Genomic DNA, 24,050 nt, shown 5'->3' with positions numbered 1-24,050 from the left:
GTCTTGTTATGATAAACTAAGATATGCTGAAGATTAGATGGGTAGATCATATAACTAATGAGGAGGTATTGAATAGAATTGGGAACAAGAGAAGTTTGTGGCACAACTTGACTATAAGAAGGAATCGGCTAGTAGGACATGTTCTGAGGCATCAAGGGACCACCAATTTAGTATTGGAGGGCAGCATGGAGGGTAAAAATCATAGAGAGAGACCAAGAGATGAAGTAGAGTAGCATGGAGAGCTGCATCAAACCAGTCTCAGGACTGAAGACCACAATAACAACAAGAACAACAACAACAACAACAACAACAACACATGATAAACTGACGAAAGATTTCTTTTGACATTTTGTAGATGATCAGTCTAAAACAACAGAGAGAATACTCCATCAATAACATACAGAAGAACGCAAAGAGGTATAGCGACCAAAATTAACTCCTCCATGCCATCCAGCATGGATACACAAAGCCTCAGACATGCAAAACCCAAATTGTGCTTTTCTCTCATTAGAACTTGAAAGCCATGGACCAAAGTGGTCAGGAATGAGCAGTATTCCTGCCTTCTGAAAAGCAAAACTTAGTACCACACCAACACTTATTAATAAAGTACAGCTGCATGGGGTTTCAAGTTAGCCTGTTACTTGCTGGAGGTGAGGCTCTATAAAATGTATTGGAGCTTCATTACCAAAAAGATACCTCTGGATTCTGAACTATTTGAGCACAGAATATGACCCACAAGAAAGCAAATCAGTAAAATATCTAAAATAAGCAGTTATAACAACACAAACAATCAACAGTGTGATGATAAAAAGTGTCTGAAAGGTTGTCAGAAAGTATGTGATCCATATTTATAATATTTCAGATAAGCATATTATAAGCTTTAAAAGATTTCTCCATATGTTACAGTAAGTACTCTCACCTTGCGATGGAAAGGCATGTTATCCGAGCATCATGCTCTAGTTCAGCAACTAAGGAAGTGGCTGGTTTAATTTTTTTACCACTGGATATGTCTTTCCATATTCTCACTGAACAGTCCCAAGAACCTGTCACAAGAACCTCTGATTTGGATCCCCAAACAATGCAGGCTACTGCATCTTCATGAGCTCTCACAGAATCAACCATTCGACCAAATTCAAGATTATACAATAACCTGGAACAGTAAACAATTAAAGAAAAGAGTTTTACAATGTAAAACTATATTCCAATAAATTTTGAGAATTAAGAAACGTAACATTTTGACAGGTATTTTATATATTATGCAACAACAAAATTATGGTAACAGACAAAACAATACAATAGACAAGATTACATGATTCACAGAATGTGACGGAGAGCAATATTAAAAAACTTGATAATATGTATTTGATTTTTGTTGCAGTTCAGAGTACTCTTGCTACATGATGCTGGACAACTGCACTAACATGAGGAGGAGTGTGAGAGACAGAATGGCTACGGGTTGGCTGAATGACACATTCTGTTGTCTTTATGAAATGGCGCTGAAAAACAACAGCATAAAAACTAATATTGCCAAATAGTGTTTTAAGAAAGAAGAAAATAAAATGCTGCAATCTGGAAAAGGTGTGACTGATAGGATCAATTGCTACAGAGTTGCGGGATAAGGCGCAAACATAAACCACAGGGCTAAATCCATCCACATGTATATATATGAGGGAAACATTCCACGTGGGAAAAATATATCTAAAAACAAAGATGATGTGACGTGACTTACCAAACAAAAGCGCTGGCAGGTCGATAGACACCCAAACACAAACATAAACACAAAATTCAAGCTTTCGCAACCAACGGTTGCTTCGTCAGGAAAGAGGGAAGGAGAGGGAAAAATGTGGGTTTTAAGGGAGAGGGTAAGGAGTCATTCCAATCCCGGGAGCGGAAAGACTTACCTTAGGGGGAAAAAGGATAGGTATAAACTCGCACACACACACATATCCCTCCATACATATACAGACACAAGCAGACATATTTAAAGGCAAAGAGTTTAGGCAGAGATGTCAGTCGAGGCGGAAGTGCAGAGGAAAAGATGATGTTGAATGACAGGTGAGGTACGAGTGGGGGCAACTTGAAATTAGCGGAGATTGAGGCCTGGTGGATAACGGGAAGAGAGGATATATTGAAAGGCAAGTTCCCATCTCCGGAGTTCGGATAGGTTGGTGTTAGTGGGAAGTATCCAGGTAACCCGGACGGTGTAACACTGTGCCAAGATGTGCTGGCCGTGCACCTAGGCATGTTTAGCCACAGGGTGATCCTCATTACCAACAAACATTGTCTGCCTGTGTCCATTCATGCAAATGGACAGTTTGTTATATTTTATCTTCTCAAGAGAATAGCAATAAGATGCATCACACTTAAAACCTAAATAGTACTCAGTGTTGTTTGTGGCAATATTTATTTCATGTCACACATATATTGCAACAACAAGTAAATAATGGATTGTATGACATGTTAAAACTGTATGCTGAAGCACCACGCATGTGCTGAAATCTGCTTTCTATGTTCTGCATTCCACAATTTGAACTATCAAAGCACATGTCATGGACCAACTATGAGCTTTAAATTTGTCATTGGCTCATCATCTTTCTGTTCAGGTTCCATAGATACACTCCAACAATGCCGTATGACTGGCACCTCTTGGAGAATAGATCCCACAGAGAATTTGGCTTCTACACAGTACCAAGATAGTTACCATGGAAAATTATTTTATGCTTTGCAAAGTATATACTGTGCTGACTATATACAACAAGAAATTTCCAAATAATTGAGGCTCTGAGTGGTCGACAGGCACATAAACAAGACTGAAAATGTTGCTAAGCTGCCAAACAATGTCGTACTTTGGCGTAAACTTGAACAGAATAAACACACACACACATTCGTACCCATACAAGTAAATGTACCTGCACAATTAGTGTGCTGGCCAGCTACAATGTGCCGGAACTGTGGCCAGTCCTCTAAAGGAGGACATAATTTTAATGTTAGAAACATTTGAAGTCTTGAGCGTACACCCATAAATCACACAAATCCTCAGCCACACGGCAAGTTATTACATTTCATTATTTATAATCAACAAATTACTTTTCATTACCATAAGATAAAATTTGTGTACTCAGGAGGATCAAGAGGTGTAAGACTGTTTCTAAAAATTAAGTGTCAATAGTTGAAGTCCCAGTGTGTCAAAACATTTTCTCATAATATTTTCAATAATCACAGCATATGCTTTGAAAGGTTTAAAATAAGTCCACCTACATAGCTCAAGAGCTAAGTAGTGTAACAGACACTGATGAGCCAAAACCTTATGACCACCAGCTTAATAGAATGTTGGTCAGCCTGTGGGCTGTAATACTGCATGGCATGGATTCAACAAGTCCTAGACAGCTTTCTGGAAATATGTGGTGCCAAATGTTTATGCATAGTTCACATACCGCAAGTAAATTACGGGCTGGTGGTTTGTGGGCATGCAGCTGACACCTGGTAGTGTCTCAGATGTATACCATTGGGTTTAGGTCAGGCAAAACTGCTAGCTGTGACGTCAATATGAGATAACTATCAAGCTCCTCCAACCACTGTAGCAAGATTCTGGTCTTGTCAGATGGACAGACATCCTGCTAGTAGATGCCACTGCTATCCGGAAAGACATCAAGCATGAAGGGATGCAGGTGATGCATAATAATGTGCAATTTGTCCAAAGCTGTCGTGGTGTCTCCAGTTGGTACCACAGCTCCCTTGGAAGACCAGGTGAATGTCCCCTATGACATAATACTGCCCCAACTGGCCTGTGTCTGTGATATGGTGTAGTTTTTGGGCATCCATTCACCTGGATAATGCACTATCTAGACATGAGCAACAACCTGGCACAACAATAAATGTGATTCATCCATTCAGATAATATCTTTCCACAGCTCCTAGGTCAAATCTTGATGATCCTGTACCTACTGCAATTGTAACTGAGGATTTTGTCAGGTCAAGATAGAAACCCAAAGGGGATATATACTGTGGAGCCTCATGTTAACAATGTGTGTTGAAGGTGTGCTTCAAAACACTTGTTCCAGCACCAACACTGTACTTTGTGTCATCACATCTGTCCCAGATCATTGCTTAACCTGCTATACACAACAGGCAAGCCTAAATCTCCACGTACAACATCATGCTGCCCACACATCGTTTAACAGTCCATCAACCACTTTGTATAGATGCTCATGATAGTAGAATACAAACAGTTGATCAGCTTTGCTATTTTCAAGCTGATCATTTCAAGGTACTAGACTATAAAAGTCTCCCTCTGTGCAAATTTCAATGCCTTTATATTCGTGTCCTCCAGCTGCTTGGTGAGCAAATTTTTTTTATCTATCCAATTACATTAAAAAATGCGCTTTGTCAAGGTCACTTATGCCAGTGGATTGCCCCATTTGCTGCCTGTATCACTGGTAGAATGGTTCTCCATTCATTTCTCCTCACTTATATAACTGACTTACCATGTCATATGCTCACAATGCCACCAGGCGCCATTCAATTTTGCAGTGGTCTGTGCTCATAATACTTTGGCTCCTCAGTATATGGTTCTTGAATAGATCTTGTGTGTGTCATACAAGAAGCAATGAAGCTTTACTAAAGAGATATAATTCAAGAGAATATGTAACAGTTTTTATATGTCCTTCAGACAAATTCTCAGTTCTCACAATGTGATATTTCAACTTCATAATTCTGCATAATCACCTTTTTATGCAAGATAAGAGTCTTTTTCTCTTTATGAATATCGACCATCTCTTCAACAGAGAGATAACATTAACCACAAAACAATCTAGCACTAAGTAGTACAGAAGAATATGCAGACACACAAACAAGGCTCCAAATTTTGAGCTCATAGATCAGCTGCTGTATTAAAATGCATAAAACAGACAGTACAGCTGACACACAGTAGTAAACATATACATACTTACACCTACAGTCAGCACATATTTAAACCTATAAAAAAATTCCACTCTTGACTTCACAGAAAATGATAATTAAGACTAATAAAATATATGATTACAACTTTCTAAAGTAATTGCATGGTTTTAATACAGTAATTTGTATCACAATTGAAAATATTTTATGTAATACATACACATTATTATCCCATGAGCCAACAAGGAGTGTTTTGTCATCTGGGAGAATGACACAGGAAGACAATGCCATTTCTGATAATGCAACACTCCTGACTTGTCGTTTCTCAGCCACGGTGTACATTTTTAATAGTGAATCTTGCCCCACAGATACAATAAATTCCTTGGACTCGGCTATTGCCACAGCACTTACTGCTTCTTTGTGTGATTGGAATGTGCTTGCTATACTCAACCTATCCATATTCCCCCAAATTGGGCATTCTGCAGTGCTGTTAACTCTGTCTTGCTGACAACTGTTATGCTCTGTTACAAAAGAAACAAAGTTTTTTAAATAATCACAAAATTATAATTTATTCTGAAAAATAAATTTTTTAACTTTGATGTGAAAACAGAAAATATTCATAAAAATATAAAAATGATATAAAAATAACAATGATCATTTATTTCCAAAAACACACAATTAGTCATCTTCAGATATAAGAGTACCAGTCATGCCACAGAAAATTGTTCTATTGCACCAATGGGAGAGATGCTTTTCTTTGTATTATTAACTGCATGCATGCGTCTGACCTTCTGAAGACAAGAGACACAAGACCATTAGTAAGATACTGCTTTTTGCATGTTAATGTGTAAATGTTTTTAGACTTGGAATTGTATTCTTACCATGTCACAAGTTTAATTAAAATTAAGTGAATTTTATCTATAAGGGATGTGGCTGAACTCGGTTAACTCTTCTTTCAAAAGATTAATGCTGAATAAAATCTGCCTCAACTGTAATTAGCAGCTGTTTGTGAACTACTGTCATGAGACCTGCGGAAAGTGGTTGAAGGCCCACGACTGGCAACGGATTTTATTTGATGTTATCCTTCATCAAAACTGATCAACTCAGTGGAAGTGGATGAGCATTTTACTATACAATGTGAGTCATTTGAGCCCACATTCATCAGTTCAAATAATTTCTGTACGTCATCTGGTGTAAGGCTGTGCGAGGCCTCAGCTGTTTCTCTCTTCTGGAAGAGAGCTGGAAATACCTGTTGTAATCTGGTCATCCACTCACATCTAGTTAATCAACTTTGATAAAACTTGGCATAGCAAAAGAATGCTGTTCGATGATGAAAACAATTCCACACTAGTACAGCACAAAAATGTGAGCAGTCTTGTTTCTTTAATGTTAAGTTAGAGTATTCTGTTTGGTGCTAAACGAAGGAATAACAATCCCATATTATGATCCAATGGAGAATCTTTGTTTACATACTGTATCATAAGTATCTCTGATGGAATAATGACAATACTATGAAAATGATGGATTGCTGCTCACCATATAGTAGAGATGTTGAGCCACAGACAGGCACAACAAAAAGACTGCTAAACACAAAAACTCTTGTCCAAAAGGCCTCCTTCTAAATTAGACAAAACACACACACACACACACACACACACACACACACACACACACACACAGTCTCTCTGGCTGCCAAGGCCACACAGCAAGCAACAGTGCATAATGAGAGAAGCAATCTGGACAGTGGGGCAAGGAGGAGGCTGGAGAGGGGAGAGGGAGGAATAGCAGGATTGGGTTGAGGGACAGTAAAGTGCTGCTTGTGGGAGCATACAGTGATGAGTTGGGGAGAGGGTAGGACAGCTAGATGCAGTTGAGAGGTTAGATGGAGGGATGGAGGATTGGGGGGGGGGGGGGGGGGGGAGCAGAAAAGGAGAGAAGTAAAAACACTGTGGGTGCATTGTTGGAATAGAAGGCTTGTAATGCTGTTCCCACTACACAGCCTTCTATTCCACCAATGCACCCACAATCTTTTTGCTTTTCTGCTTTTCCACTCCCCACCATTCATCTAACCTCCTGACTGTACCTAGCTGCCCTACCCTCTCCTCACCTTGTCCCTGTATGCTCCCACAAGCACCACTTTAACATCCTTCACTCCTACCCTATTATCCCTCCCCATCCACTCCCAAGCCGCCTCCTCATCCCCATCACCAAGATTGCTTCTTCTATCATGCGCTGTTGCTCGCAGTCTGGTCTTGGCAGCCAGAGACGATGGTCACCTGTGAGTTGCATTTACACAAATGTGTGTGTATGCTGTCCAATTCAGAAGGCCTTTTGGCTGCAAGTTTACTTGTTTAGCAGTTTTTTTATTGTGCCTGTCTGTTACTAAACATCTCCACTATACGGTGAGTAGTAATCTATACTTTCCATGATATAGTCATATAAGTAACTCTGATTGTTTAATATGTCTGTTTGTTATGTTCTAGCATAAATAAATTTATCACAACTATGTTTTCTTACTGTATTTGTTGTTTGCATCCACATTCTTCAATCAAGATGATATCTCATCAATAAAATGCAGAAAAATAATGTTTAAATTAGAAAAATACCTCTGTTCCCTTTGATGGTCGGTGGAATACCAGTAATTCGTTGTGGATGTGGCAGGGAAAAAACTTGCTTAGGAATCTGACCAAATTCCATTATTTGTACTTCTAATGCATGTCTCTGATTTATGTCTTTGATGGAATCCAAATCAACAGCGCCTTCATAGCACAGATAGTAAAACACTGCAAATAACAGACATATTAACTGTGCAGCTGTTTCGTTTTGTACATATTTAAACTATTCAGGAAATGAGAACAAGCAACTGCACCTAAAAGGAAGAAAAAGTAGAAAGGATCAATAGCCAGTGGTTATTTGATATCAGATACCTTTATGTGCCTATGCAACATCCATGTTTCATCTCTCTCTGAGTGGTTGACTGTTCTCAATCCATGCTACAATGTCATTTATTGTAATATGAGGGCTATTCGGAAAATAAGTTCTGATCAGTCACAAAATGGAAACCAATGTGAAAATCCCATGAAGCTTTGCACAGATGTGTCAGGCAGTGTTTCTAATATGCCCATCAATCCCATCACATCACATCACACTTTTCAATTCTGAATGCACAGTGATCATGTAAAGATGCCAAGAAAACAGTGTCTCCCACCAGATATGGGCCTAGTGAGAAATTTCTGCTGAAGCTATGCAGCCCACATAACTGTCATGCATTTCCTTCTTAAAGACAATTCTTAGCTGCATTTTGGATAGGCAATGAAGATGCTCCTGCAGCATTTTCAATGGAAAGTGTTTGATCACCCACAATACTACCTTTAATTGACTCCCTCCGAGTTTCATCTCTGCTCACATGAACCACTGGCTACAACAACAACATTTTGGCGCAAACAATGGGCACAGAGAAATCGGCAGGAAACAAGTGGTAACTGCCTTCTATGACAAGGGTTTTGGAAAGTTGGTACAATGCTATGTAAAGTGTCTAAGTCGGTGCAGTGACTGTGTACATAAGTAGCTGGAAGTTGTAGCTATCTATTGCAAATAAGATATTTTTGATTTTCACCATGGTTTCCATTCTGCAGCCAATCAGAGCTTATTTTCTGAATACCCGTTGTACACATTAAAATCATGTACGTCCATTGGCTAAATTATGATAAGATTTTTATCTGTAGTTGGAAGCACAGTGCCATTACTGTAATACACCTAAAATACAACAATCAGAATGTTACAATTATAAATAATTATGAGTAATATTGACAGAAAAGTATTGTCTTCAAAATAGTACAGTCATCTGATTGGAAATCCAAAACCAGTGGAAATACATGTGTTAACTGGTGGTCTTGATCAAACCCCAGTAAAAGCATGCAGCCTGCTGAGAAACTGTCTTGTCACACAAATATCTACAAACACATTTCTAGAATACTAATTAAAGCTGAATTAAAACATAAAAATTCAAAGTTATTTGCTGCCTGTCTTGATGCCACATGTAGAGGTCCAGGGCTGATTCCCAGTCAGTCCTAGGATTTTTTTCTGTAACTTACAATTTCTTTCACTCTTGGCAGCAATATATTAATGTTAAAAGTGTAAAGGTGAATTATGGTTCCAACTTCACATTAAGCTGTAGATCCCCTATAACTAGCTGGAGAAATCAGTTCAAAGGTCAGAGGAAGGCGGAAGCTTACCATCTCCTTATAACAGACTCTCCACAGAGACAAAAGTGCCTTCTCTCATTCTAAATTTTATACAAGACATCACTAACTAAAAACAGTTCATCAGAAATTTAAAACAAGCTGTTTGAAAGCTGTGATAGCTGACAGACCATTGGACTGGTGACATATTTTATTCCTAACCACCAGATTTGTTTCAAAGACACAATTTCTGATAGTACATGGATCTCTATGGTGTGATCTTCCTATTACTCCTGCATAGTATGCTTGAATTTGTTGCGTGTGTTTCTGTCTTTTAAGATGTCAATTGGCATTCAGACAAAGTGCAGTACTGTTGGATGCACACAACTCGTGGAAACAAAAACAATTTGTTCATTCCTTTATGGATACCATAGTTGTATGTAACCATGCTTCACATTGTGATGTATGTTGGGGTATACCAATTACTGAACCCTGCACTTGCTTCATTTATCAATGCATTGTAGGTGGTAATCTTTAGCTGACTTTGGCAGCTGTGCTAATGATGCATTGTTTACCTTACCAATAAGCGCAATTACCTGTGAGACTGTGGTACCAGCCACCTAAACTCTCGAAATTATCCTTTATCAAACATCAATAAATACTCACCATTCTGCATTTTGTTCAAACGTCCACTGCCCATTAATTGGATAGCACTGGTGCTATTTGCTATTAAGCCACACATGAGATGTTACAAACATTACATGACTATATGAAGTCGAGTTTACAGTTTGGTGAAGTGGTCATAATGCTATGACCATTAAATGTATAAGTGTACAGATAATAAGTCTACAAATGACTCACAGTTATTTGCTTTTTCTGCTTCTATGCCAGTCTGTCTGCAGCCAAATATCAAATCAATCCAATGGTGTAAGTTTCTTGACACATATTCTGACTCCAGAGCTTCTCTCATCTTCTTTACAAAGTGTTGTGGACCTAAAGAGCAGATCCTATTAATTGATGTATTACAGCCCAGAGCATAGGTGAAAATTATCAAGATTATTATCTCAGTAAATGAATCATTCAGTAGCTTTAACTCTGGATCTACCATTTGCCCATGGTGGAAGATGAACATCACCAACTTTTTGACCATCATGACGATATCCGAAGTTAATTCCAAAACCATTCACAAGAAAATCACCTCCTTGCTCTGTGTCATAAAATGCTGGGATTAATTCCTTGAAATCTGACATATTTGTCATGACATTCTTCCAAACATCAGGTACACTGAAAATAGAAACACATAATATTCATTTCAAGTACTACTAATAATAATAAACCATCTCGCATTTTCCCATATAAAACAATCACCACACTCACTCTCCGCCTCTCATTGCACACTGCAGTGCGCGCGCGCGCACACACACACACACACACACACACACACACACACACACACACACACACACTTGTATAAAGATACTCCTGCAGCATTATATATACAACATACCTGTTGAACATTCTGTCAGGATGATCAAATCGACCATTCTGCAAGCACAACATGTAATGTGGAAATTTTCTCACTAAATAAAACAGGACAAATCCAGGAGCAGAATAATGAGATCCATACAAAAATTTTGGTGGTGACATTTCTTCGTACCGCTCCTAGAAAAAAAAAAGAAAAACAAAAGAAAAAAAAAACATCAGATTGTAAAATTATTCAGATGTCCATATAAAGTAATCAGAAAGTTGATGCAACACACAAGAATATTAACTACACGAGTACGGAGAAAGAATAGGAATCTCCAGAGAAATGGATGAAAAATTAAGATACAAGAGGACAAGATGAGTAGTGAATGAACCTGGAAATAACAGAAGCCAAGACGGCAACACAATGTCTGAGACAACTGGATACTACACCACCCAGCAAAATGGTAGCAGCTAAACTGGGAGGGAAGGTAATGCAAAGGTAAGACAAAGATGGAAGAATTGATAGTTTACAGAAGAGAGAGAATATGAAGGTGAAGGACACAGAGTGTATGGTGAGTAAAAGAAGAGTAAGCCACAGGATAGAAGGAATATATGGCAGGGAGAAAAAGATCAGAGGTGTGAGGACAAATGGTAGGAAGAATGAGACAAATTGCTCAGGTCTGGAAAAAACAAAAGTGAAGCATAAAATGAAGCAAGGAGAGAGGGAGTGTAATACAAGAAACAGCTGAAGACAAAAGAGGGGTTAAGAATGAAGAATAGAGATAAATAACAGAAGGATGAAGCATAAAGAACAATGGGAATGTGAAATAGGAGAGAGTTTTCATGAATAATGAAACAAAAGAACGAAGACTGATGTGCAAGCAATGGTGATAAAAGTAAGAGTGTAATGTAGGGAATTTGAAATGGAGGTTAAGTTGTGAGATGTAGAAATGGGGACTTGGCATGATGGCAGGATACAGTGGGATTGGAGACGGAGTAACGAGCTGTAAGGCAAGGCAGGAACAGGGAATGGTCAGCGAGGTGTAAAGAACAGTGAGAATGGAGTCAGGTAGCACTGTGGGAATAGATACTGGAGTCAAATACTTGTGACAGTTGGAGCTGAGAGTGGGTTGCAACATGTGATAAGCAATGGGACAGCTGAGAGGAATGCAATGTGAGAAAAACAATATGTAGGAAGAAGAGGGTACCATGGGTGAAGAATAATAAGACCAGAGAACAAGAGTGATGTTTGAAAAATGGGAGAAAGGTAGAGTTGGGGAAAATGTTTGAACAATATGAGGAAGGTAGAGTGAGAGGTGAGGTATGAGAAACTGTAGAAAAGTGTATTGGTAAGATATAAGAAATACTGAGAATGGTTGAGTGAGAGGTGAGTTACTAGGAATGATGGTCAGGGAGAGTGAGAGGTGCAGTTGAGAAAAAAATTAGAAGAGTGACTGATAACTGATGTTCAACACATAATGGGAAGAGACAGTAATAAATGAGGTACAAGGAAAATCAAAAGGTTGAGTGATGAAAGATGTAGAGGGTTCAAAAACAAGAGAGAAGGCATCATGTACAAGGAGTAATGTGAAAGGAGAGTGAGAGGTAAGATACAGGGGATACTGAAAAGGGAGTATGAGTGGTGATGGAGGAATAAGAGACTACAATGTGATTAACATGACACAGTGAGAAGTGGAAAGGGAGGATGAGAGGGTGGAGAAATGAGAGGAAGTGGAAGAGGATGGAGATTGGGGTTGGGGGCGTATCGACGTGTGAGAAAGTGAAAAGACATGGCGAAGAGGGTGAAAAAGTATAAGAAAGTGGACAGAGGGAGTGAGGAGGGTGGAAATGTGTGAGAAAGTGGAAAGGAAGGGCGAGTGGTGCAGGTAAGTGTGAGAAAGTGGAAAGGCAGGTAGAAGGAAGAGTAGAAGAGTTAGATAAAGCATGAGTGGAGAATGAGTAAAGAGTGACACATTTCCATTCTTTCATAATTACTAATTATTATTTCATTTCCTTGCCCTGTAGGCAAGAAAGGATGCCCTGGATTTATTCCTCTGCTAGGAGAGCATTGTACAGCTTGGAACCAGTGCAGAATTGGTTTTCATTGCATAATGAACCTACACTGCTTCAGAATCCTCAAGATGGTCTATCATTTTGTACACTCCACAGTAAATTAATTTGGAATGATGGGGACACAATCAGAGAAACACATACAGCAGACAAAATAGATCATTCATTTAGAATTGTTCATGCACACTGCGTCTTAGCTGCAATGGTTATTTCAATATTATATAACCATGAGTTCAACCTGCAGTAAATTTGGAATAATTCTGGTTTCTCACTAAATAACCTGAGTGATAAATTACTTTAACCTTGGATAACAAATGCAGTTTTGTGTAAAGGGATTCACTGACATTGGCATAGAGGCTGGGTATAAATTGGATTCTAGAGGAAATTATGCCTAGACTGATCTCCTAACTGACTACAAAGCACACCTTACTAATCACAATGAATACTGGCAATTGATTAAAAGACACCATCTATACACCACAAGCTTCATTAGAAATATTTATTTGCCAAAACCGGTTTTTGGTTTTATAACCCCTCATCAGTGGCATATTACGCACTTCTGTGGTAATGACATGCTTGTCAGTTAATACAACAGAATATGAAATATATACTGTAACATAGCACCCAGTTCATCATGTATGTTACTGCTAGCCAATTTTAGGCAGTGACAATGCTCATTAATGTTTGACGTTAACTGTCATGTAGAGTAAATATGGAACTCTGTATGAAAGTTATGTCAAACATTATTAAGAATTGTCACTGCCTAAAATTTGACAGCAGGAACATACATGACAAACTGGGTGCTCTGTTATAAGAGATATTTCAGGTCCTGCTGCATTAAATGGCAAGCATTTCATTGCTATAGAAGTGTATAAATATGACACTTTTGATGGGTTATAAACCGGAAAACCAGTTTTGACAAATAAAATAATTCTGGTGCACATCATGGAGTACAGAAGATATGTTTTAACGAATATATGAAAGCTGTGAAGCACCAAGCAGTCAAAATTTTTATCCAAAATTGAGTTGAGATTGCACAATATGTTTACAACATTGGAACAAGAATATCTACTTTACTTGTTCCTTACAATCTGCAACTACAGCACTACACAGTGCCTTATGAGCACGTGCTTTCCCATTCTTTTAATGTAGTATCCAAGGCAGTTTCTCATAACAAATTAGATTCAGAAACCTTATTCGAGTTCCAATCGCTGTGTTGTGGAAAGGCTTAATGGGGAACAAATTATGTAAAATTCTGCAGGACTCTTTACTAGGGTACTATATCACTCTTAAAAATGAAAAAGACTGTCTCCCCTGAAATAGTGCTTTTAGAGAGAATGTTCACTTAACCATCTTGAAGGAGGTTGCCTGTTCAATAACTAATAAATAATTCCAAGAAGAAAGGCCACACACCTCACACACATACAGATATTCATTCATGGAACTGGTTGAGGAAACGGCACACATAAGCATTATCACATGCCCTCTTCCACAGACAAAAGGTCATCAAATATTACCGCATATTTTTGTACGATATGTGCGCAGGTAGACCAAAAACTGAATAGCTATTTTATATTCCTCAACTACAACCAGCTTTAACCCATTATATGTTACAGTTTTAACCATATTATCGGCAATTACACAATTTTATTTTGGATTCAAGTAGTTAGTATTTATGAGCCTCTTGAATGAAATTTAACTGTATGATAATTTTCAGGGTCTAGAATAGCATGTATCGGAAATTAATATTTGATTATAAGTGAATATTGCAACAACTGATGTTGCCTGATGGAAACAACAGGGCAGGACAGGCAACAACTCTCTGGCAGGAATGATGGGTTCGAAACATGCAGCCAGTGAAGCTGCAGCATGCACATTGAAATATAGCAAGATGGAATAGCTCCACTTACTATAATTTCACTTATTAAATACATTTTTTTCAGTTTTGTGTTCCATATGTGAAATATGAACCTCAAATATGTGATATCTCCAAACTTTTACATAAACACTGTTTCACTAAACTTTATTACCAACAGTACAGTTTTTAGATTGCTAGTGGTAATGGTATGGTTATTTATACAGGGTGATTCAAGAGGAATGTCATGTAATTTGTGAGCTGATTCTACACGTGAAAATAAACAGAAAAAAATCCATGTACATATGTTCAATTTTTGATAATTACAGAACTGGGGTGAATTGAAGACTACACACATCCATGAATGACGATGAAGACGAGTGTGAATATTATTTAGCGAAATGCTGTGTAGGCACTATGGTGGACAGAATAATGGTGGGACAGATGGCTTGATCATCCTAAATGAGGTGCTGAAAGATCCCCCACCCATCTCAATACACTTGTAAATACATTGGAGGGGGTGTTGTGTTGCACATCAAACACCATCTCAATGGTCTTTAATACCGGCAACAGCAGCGGTGATGTGAGTGACAAATTTTCCATATATATCCACCTTTGTAGCGTTCATATCCCCTTTTATACAGCCCCATCAACAGCAGTCTGATGGAGTTAGGTTGGGTGATCTGGCAGGCCAGTTAATGGGTCCACCATGGAAAATCCACCATTAAGGAAATGTGTTATTCAGATACTGGCATACTTGTCTGGTACAGTGGTACAGTAAATTGGTGATCTGTCATGTTGCAGGTATGTTTGCTGTCATTGTTCTAATGTCACATATTCGAAAAGAGCAGGTAGGTCTTCTCTCAGGAAATGTGAGTACACTGCAGCACTCATGTGATTTGGCAGCAATAAAGCCCCCATCACCAGATCATCAATCATACCACAGCAGATGTTCACTGAGAATCTAACTTGGAATTTTGATCCCTAGTCTCATGTGGGATCTCCATTGTCCATGTATGAGTATAGTGGGTGTTAATGATACCACTGTGTGCAATTGTAGCCTCATACTGAAATGAAGTGTACTGCACAACATCTGTGTACAGCCAACCATTCACAAAATTATCGTCTGCTTACTGCGTCACCTGGATGCAGATGTTGCACAGGCTGCACGTGGAATGAGTACAAGCCCTCGGAATGTCATGTATGCCACACTTAAGTTTGTGGAATACCGAGCTGATAGCTAATGCGCTGTGTACTGGTGGTGGGACTCCGTTATACCATTGCAATAACGCCTTCTCTGACTAGACAGGCTCACATTCTGTTACATGTACATTAGGTAGCATTCTGGATTCACGTGACGTGTGACAAACCCTGAGCAATAACCTGGAACAGGGCGGTCACCGATCATGGAAACTGAAAATTGAAATAAATGTTTGTAGCTTCATCATAAGTTGCTTTGAGAGGTATCTAATTTTTTTATTTCTAGACAGTGGCTAATTTAGGACACCTGTGTCCATTTTCAAACCAACAGTGCTGTGTGACAAATACTGGCAATAGCCTTGCAGTAATTAAAGTGGTATACAGCTGACTTAATAACAGAAAATCATACCACATAGGACAGACAATTGGTTCTCTAATGTTTGTCCTATGTGGTGTAATTTGTTGTTGTTGAGTCAGCCATATACCTCTTTCGTAACAAATATAAACATCTACAGATTTTATTTTGTCGCTACCAGTTTCAACGCTTCAGTGCGTCATCTGCAGGCCTGTATGCATAAAAAATTAAAGATAGCATTATCAATCAAGTTACGTGGAAACAGAGTAAAACAGAATGACAAACAATGGCAAGACTCTACAAGGGAATTTACACTGAACATTTGACAGAAAGAACAGATATATCCATTGACACAAATCTAAAATATACCATCACAAATTTCCACTCAATACATTGTACAATTATACTATCTATTAAAACTTCTTTAAATACTATTCATGATTTTTATTGGACAGTCTGACACACATTATCTGCACAACCCTGAAAAAACTTACTACAAGACAAAATAACTGTAAAAGGTGATGAATGGAAGGAAACAATACCTCACAAACAAGTAAAAAGAAGGAACATGACCTATGTGTCATGTCAAAGGATAAAATGCTTAGTACACAGATGAGGGGCATACGCTGTGAAAGCTGTTCACAAGGAATCTGTTCATGATGCAAACATTCATATGCGAATGCGTCATATATTGTGTACTGCAAAGAAACTTCCACATGGGAAAAATATATTAAAAATAGGATACTTCCCGGGACTGGATCAGACTCTGAATGTGGCTCTCCAGCAGGGATACAACTTCCTAAAATACTGCCCCGAAATGAGATCCATCCTTCATGAAATCCTCCCCACTCCACCAAGAGTGTCTTTCTGCCATCCACCTAACCTTCGTAACCTCTTGGTTCATCCCTATGAAATCCCCAAACCACCTTCCCTACCCTCTGGCTCCTACCCTTGCAACTGCCCCCGGTGTAAAACCTGTCCTATGCACCCTCCCACCACCACCTACTCCAGTCCTGTAACTCGGAAGGTGTACACGATCAAAGGGAGAGCCACGTGTGAAAGCACCTACGTGATTTACCAACTGACCTGCCTGCACTGTGACGCTTTCTATGTGGGAATGACCAGCAACAAACTGTCCATTCGCATGAATGGACACAGGCAGACAGTGTTTGTTGGTAATGAGGATCACCCTGTGGCTAAACATGCCTTGGTGCATGGCCAGCACATCTTGGCACAGTGTTACACCGTCCGGGTTATCTGGATACTTCCCACCAACACCAACCTATCCGAACTCCGGAGATGGGAACTCGCCCTTCAGTATATCCTCTCTTCTCGATATCCGCCAGGCCTCAACCTCCGCTAATTTCAAGTTGCCGCTGCTCATACCTCACCTGTCTTTCAACAACTTCTTTGCCTCTGTACTTCCGCCTCGACTGAAATCTCTGCCCCAATTCTTTGCCTTTACAAATGTCTGCTTGTGTCTGTGTATGTGCGGATGGACATGTATGTGTGTGCGAGTGTACACCTGTCCTTTTTTCCCCCTAAGGTAAGTCTTTCCGCTCCCGGGATTGGAATGACTCCTTACCCTCTCCCTTAAAATCCACATCCTTTCGTCTTCCCCTATCCTTCCCTCTTTCCTGAAGAAGCAACCGTCAGTTGCGAAAGCTAGAAATTCCGTGTGTGTGTGTTTTATTTATTGTGACTTACCTTAGGGGGAAAAAAGGATAGGTATATACGCGCGCGCGCACGCACGCCCGCACGCACGCACGCACACACACACACACACACATATATCCATCCATACATACACAGACACAAGCAGAGATATATATATATGAAAAAATCAGAAAAGCTTAAAGAGTAGCACACTGCTCAAAAAGTATTCTTGTGTGTTAAACATAAGTGATCATGAAGAAATAATTGAAATATTAATTATATAGTTATGAATAAATGCATTGCTACTACTAAACACATAGGCCTTTTGATGACATTAAAACCAAAAGCCATTACAAGCCAGCAATTAGAAAATTTCCAGTCATTCAAATCGTGTCAAAGTCAAGCCACATTATTAACTGACCAGTGAGGAGGCCACACACCATGCTCATAATTAAAGCATAAGTAATTGTAATTTTTCCATCATATGTAAACTGTTAACAAGTGACAGCAATCTGTATGTTGACAATACATAAACTATTACAACAAAAACACTGTCAATGCCACGAGTCGCATGAAGTGGAATTTAAAGTAATGTAATGCAAATCTAGATGAAATAGAAGACAGGAACATAATCAATAAGTCATATATGACTAAAGTTATTGCATGTTACAGAAAGCGACATTTAACATACACACCTCTACACCAAACACGTAACTTAGAGGCTAGTGGCAGCAACATTCACGTCAGCTTCCTGACCAGCAATCCACTTAGTACTAATATAAATGAAACCCAAGTAAACAAGCGAAAATACAACAAAATTCAAATTGCATATACTTATGAGTAAATGTATTGTAACCAATACACATCTTGGACTTTGAACTACATCAAACTTAAAAATCATATTGATTAATCAAATTTCAAAAGAGCCATACTGGCCATATACCACTTTGATTTTGCAGAGGCAGTTTCTGTAAAAGGACTATTGCATATATTTGTACCAGTTATCGGGGTTTCTTCCTGTTCCATTCATGTGTGGAGCTTGGGAAGAATGATTGTTTCCATGTCTCTGCGCATGGAGTAATTATTCTACTCTTACCTTCATGATCCCTGTGTGAGCGAAACATCGGGAGTTGTGGTATATCCCTAGAGTAATAACTTAAAGCTCATTTCTGAAACTTTATTAATAGAGTTTCTCAGGATAGTTTGTGTCTGTCTTTGACACACTGCCATTTCAGTTCCTTCAGTGTATCTGTGACATACTCCCATGGAGTAAACACACCTCTGCCCATTCGTGCTGCCCTTCTCTGTATATGTTCAATATCTCTGTTAGGCCTATCTGGTACAGGTCCCACACACTTGAGCACGTTCTAGGATGCATTGCACAAGTGATTTGTATGCAATCTCTTTAGTAGACTGATTGCACTTCCCCAGTGTTATACCAATAAACTGAATTCTGCCACCTGCTTTACCTGCAACGGAACCTACGTGGTCATTCCATTTCATATCCCTACAAAGCGTTACACACAGGTTGGCTGGTTTGGGGGAGTGCAGAGACCATACTATGGGGACATCAATCCCTTTTTCCTCATCCAAACAGGTCTCACATTAAAAACAGTCCCACCAGGAGTCATGGAAATTAAAAGGCATAAAACCAACTTTCAATCACACTGAAAAACAAATGGACAGCAGCTAACGGAAAGGGGAAAATGTACACTAAAAGGAAAAAGTAGTGGAAGGTATTAAATGAAAGCAAGTGGCCTGGGCTGGCTGATCATAAAAATAAAAAAGGATGAGCCAGCCTCCTTGCAACACACTAAAATCTCAAACCTGAAAGACAAGGGTAGAGGAACACAGATAGGGATGAGACAAACACCAAGACAAACAAACAGCAAAGAGAGAATGAGGAAGAGTTAAAATAGAGGGAGGTTGGAGGCCTGGGAGAGAAGGCCAGACGGCCACCCTTAGACTGTGTGACAAAATTCCCTGTCACAAATAAAATGTAAAACAACATCAGCCATTAAGACGTGCCTGGCCGATGTGGAGCTGGCAAAGGACATCAGAGTCCCTGTGAGTGGTTCACATGGATGACTGCATCAGTCTCTGGCAGGCTGATCTGCAGAGTTGGTTTATTGACAGCCTGTTTGGCCAGCCTGTCAGCAAGTTCACTGTCCGGGATCCTGTCATGTCCTGGGGTCCAAATGAAGGTCACTGAATGTCCATTGTTGCCAAGAACATAGAGAGACTACTGGATAGTCATTATCAATTGATGGTGAGGGAAGCACTGGTCAAGAGCTTGTAGGCTGCTGAAGACAGAGACACAAGAAGTTCCGCATAAAAATCGGGAGCAGGCCCTGGAGACCCCATTTGTACAAAGTAGTGGGGATGTGGTGTCGCCAAGTGGTATGTAGGTCTCCGTCAAGTCAAAAAAGGCGGCAATGAGGTGCTGTCAGTGGGAAACAGCTGATCAAATGGCAGACTCCAGGTGGACCAAGTTGTTGGTGATAGAGGGCCCTGAGATGGAGCTAGAAGGCCCCAAGACTCAAGGAGCCAACACAATAACCAGTTCACCATACATTCGAGCAGCTTGTGCAGAACATTGGCGAGACTGATAGGACAATAGCTATCCACTTCAAGCAGGTTCTTACCAGGCTTTTGCACTGGAACAATGATACTCTCCCACCATTGCGATGGGAATTTGCCGTCGCTTCATATGTGGTTGAAGATGACAAGGAGGTGGCACTGGTAATCCACTGACAGATGTTTAATCATTTGGGAATGGATGTGGTCTGTCACAGGACATTCGGCAAGGGCACAGAGAAATTCCCACTCACCGAAGAGAGCATTATATGCCACAGGGTGGCATGTAGCAAAAGATAGGTGATGTCGCTCCACCAGCTGTTTGAGGAGACAAAAGGCAGGGCAGTAATTTTCAGACACAGAGGTGTAAACATAGTGCTCAGCAAGATGCTCTTTGATTACATCTGGATCAGTCGATACAGCTCCATGTGAGGAAATTCGAGGTACACCTGCAAGTGTCTGATAGCTGTAAAGGTGTTGAAGCTTGATCTAAAGCCGGGGAAGAGAGATTCGTGTTCCATTGGTGGAGATGCATTGTTCTCAACACTCCTGCTTCCCTCATTTGATGAGTAGGCAGACCTGGGGATAGAACCATTTGAAGGCAAAGCGGTTCACCAGGGACGGGTGGAGCTTATGACATTGGAGGGCCCGCCTATGGTCTCTAATAGCTGCAGCGATTTCCAGAGACCACTAAGGCACTGACTTCCACCAGGGGCAAATTGAGGGACAAGGTATTGCTGATTCAGCTGCGGCAACAGTGGTAGTAGTGATGGTGTGGATCACCTCATCGATGTTTCCATGCAACAGAGCTTCAACAATGGTAGTAGAGGTGAAAGTGTCCCAGTCAGCCTTGGGAAAAGCCCATATGGGCAAGTGTTCAGATGAGTGATGCTGAGGTAGGGAGTGGAAAGGGGACACTACCACACAAGTGAGCTCTCCAGTGGACAGGCAGGAGGAGGCCAGGACTGCAAACCGAGAGATCAATGGCCAAGTATGTGCCTTGTGCAACACTGAAATGTGTGGGCACCCGTATTTAGGAGTAAAAGGCTGAGTTGAGCCAGTAGGTCCTTGGCATGTTTACCACGACCAGTAAACTTGGTTCCACCCCACAAAGGGTTATAGGCTTTAAAATCACCCAGAAGTAGAACAGGCGAGCAGAGTTGGGAAATTAGGGCAGCCAAAGGCGAGCGGAGTTGGGAAATTAAGGCAGCCAATACATGGGGTGGCACTTCACCATCTGGAAGGAGGTAGATGCATTGTCCTCACCCTGACAGCCACAGCTTCTAAATGTGTTTGAAAGGGCACAGGTTCACTACAGACAGAGGTAAGGACATAGATACAAACTCCATTTGACACTGTCACAGTCAGGATGGTTTTTGTAGTACCCCCGACAGCCACACAGGGTAAGGGTCTGCACTGTGGGAAACCAGGTTTCCTAAAGGGCAACACAAAAAGCAGGTATAACACTCAACAGTTGCTGTAACTCAGCCAGGTGGAAGAAAAAACTGCCGCAATTCCACCGGAGAATGATGCTCGCTGTAGTTGGGGAAGGCATGAAGTAACCAAGGAGGCAGTTTATGCCTCAGCATCACCTGCTGCCACAGGTTGTGTGTTTTTATCCATTTTTAATTACGGGTGAGGTGTCGACGAGATCCAGGTCCTCAGGGGAAGCTAAAATCTCCACCTTGCCCTCAGGCACAGAACTGGTAGAGAGTGGAGGTGCTGGGGCCACCGGAGGGTCCTGTTTCTTAGCAGACTACTACTTTGTCTGCTTGCTCTCTCACTTCTCTTTTTGGGCTTGCTCGGAGGACTTCTCTGAAGTAACTTCAGGCACAGAGGAAGACTGCAAAGCCCTTCATCCAGCAGCTTGTGGCTCCTTCAACCACTGGTGAGTGTTGACTTTGGCATTAGTGGAGACCTTGGAAGGCAGAGTCCCAAGGGACCCCTTCTGTGTGAGAGGAGCCAGAGGAGACTTGACCTCTTCCGCTGTGGGGAGGGGACCAATGTTCCCGGTGTGTCTGTGTGTGTGGGGGGGGGGGGGGGGGGGGTTTGCTCTCGAGGTAGGTACTTTTTTGGGAGCAATGGAAGAAGAGGTGCCCCCAACCACCAAGAGGACAGATATATTCGCGCAGTCCAGGGGGCCCAATGAATGAGACAGAGATGTTGGAACTACCATCAAAAATGACGATGACATGTCAACGTAGCTGCAGCATATGCAGATGTCAAGCAAATGGGGTGCAACCATTCAAATTTACATTTAGCTCTTGGAAAGTCAGCTGGTCAGGGCCTTGTACTCCATAGTTTTTCACTCCTTTTGGAGTCTGGCTAGCAGGGGGAGAGGTGCTTCCACAGCTGAAACAACTGGGTGGAGGGGCACTGGACGTCTGCAGTCTTAACATGTGGCACTGGAATTGCAGTGGGAAGACATGCACTCCCAAATTTCTAACACTTAAAGTACTACATAGGGGGAGGTATGTATGGTTTTATGTCATATTGGTACACCATCAACTTGACCTCTTTAGGCAATAAGTCCCCCTCAAAGGCCAAGATGAAGGCAGCAGTAGCAACCCTATTGTATTTAGGTCCCCCATAAACACGCCAGATGAAGTGAACACTCTGCTGTTCTAACTTGATGCAGAGCTCATCATCAGGCTGCAAGAGAAGGTCATGATGGAAAATCCCCTGGACCATGTTGAGGCTTTTATGAGAGGTGGCGGCAATGGGAATGTCACCCAGCTGGCCACAGGCGAGCAACACCCAGGACTGAGCTGGGGATGCTGTCTGAATGATGACAGCCCCATTTCTCATTTTTGACAGAGCAGCCACTTTCCCAAACTTGTTCTCCACATTTTCGACAAAAAACAGAGGCTTTGAAGCCAGAGAGAAGTTCCCATCCATTCTGCTGCAGACTAAATACCTTGGCAAATAAGGCTCTCTCTTTTCGATAGTTCTACGTTCCTCCCATGGTGTGGCTAGGAATGAGTTGGCTAATTCCAGCAGTGATTAATTGATATTATAGTCATAGGATACTACATTTTTTTCATTTCGTGAAGTGCACAATTTTAAACTTCTGAACAATTGGATGAGTTGCCAATATTTGTACCACATTGAACTCTTAAGATGATCAGACTGAATATTTATGCAGCTTCTCTCAGATAGTACTTCATTATAGATAACTGCATCAACTGCAAAAAGCCTGGTTTTACTATTATTATTGTCTACAAGGTAATTAATATACAAAAAGAACAACAAGGGTCCCAACACGCTTCCCTGGGGCACACCTGAAGTTACTTCTATATATCCTCCTTCCCTTCAACCCTACTGCCAGAAGAACAAGAAGCCACTGGCTCTGAAAGCTTGCACATTTCTTTAACCTAGTATGTGTTTTCTCTTGCCACTGTTTGGTGAATAGATTTTTTCTCTCTCCAATTATTTTCATAAAATAATAACCATCATTAATACCAATTCCAGAGGAAATAGCTTTCGGTTAAACAAATTTACTTCACTACTTAATGTGTTTGTTTAGCTTTCTTTTTTTTGTCTGTCTTTTATGTGAATATCTCAAACTTAACAGCTTTGTACTTTAACATTTTGTAATTTCTTTAGTACTTGCTTACTTACTTTCACTTGCGCCTTTGTCCTGTAGTTTCTGCAGGGTTGGCATGGTTACAATGGATTGAGCATGGTTAGTTTAAAGTGGTGGTCAGATGTCCTCCCTACCGTCACCCCATACCTCCACCCCTGGGACGAAATCAGTGTACCCCAGCTGTCTGTGTCTAGTGTAAACCATGAA

At 40.5% G+C, this 24,050-nt stretch overlaps 1 protein-coding gene across 1 annotated transcript in view; it reads right to left on the bottom strand.

The window, feature by feature from the left end:
• LOC126335440 (protein FAN-like) overlaps positions 1-24,050 on the bottom strand; it is a 185,014-nt gene that overhangs the window by 86,134 nt on the left and 74,830 nt on the right. The window contains exons 9-14 of the mRNA XM_049998722.1: positions 10,585-10,739; positions 10,183-10,361; positions 9,939-10,070; positions 7,503-7,679; positions 5,117-5,417; positions 920-1,150 (exon numbers count right to left, since the gene is read on the bottom strand). Of these exons, the coding sequence (XP_049854679.1) occupies positions 920-1,150; positions 5,117-5,417; positions 7,503-7,679; positions 9,939-10,070; positions 10,183-10,361; positions 10,585-10,739 (1,175 nt within the window). The remainder of the gene's footprint in view (positions 1-919; positions 1,151-5,116; positions 5,418-7,502; positions 7,680-9,938; positions 10,071-10,182; positions 10,362-10,584; positions 10,740-24,050) is intronic.

This window comes from Schistocerca gregaria, chromosome 2 (genome assembly GCF_023897955.1).
Source record: "Schistocerca gregaria isolate iqSchGreg1 chromosome 2, iqSchGreg1.2, whole genome shotgun sequence".
Classification (NCBI taxonomy): Eukaryota; Metazoa; Arthropoda; class Insecta; order Orthoptera; family Acrididae; genus Schistocerca; species Schistocerca gregaria.
Note: the sequence above shows the minus strand (reverse complement) of the source record. Positions and strands in the feature narration are given on the sequence as shown.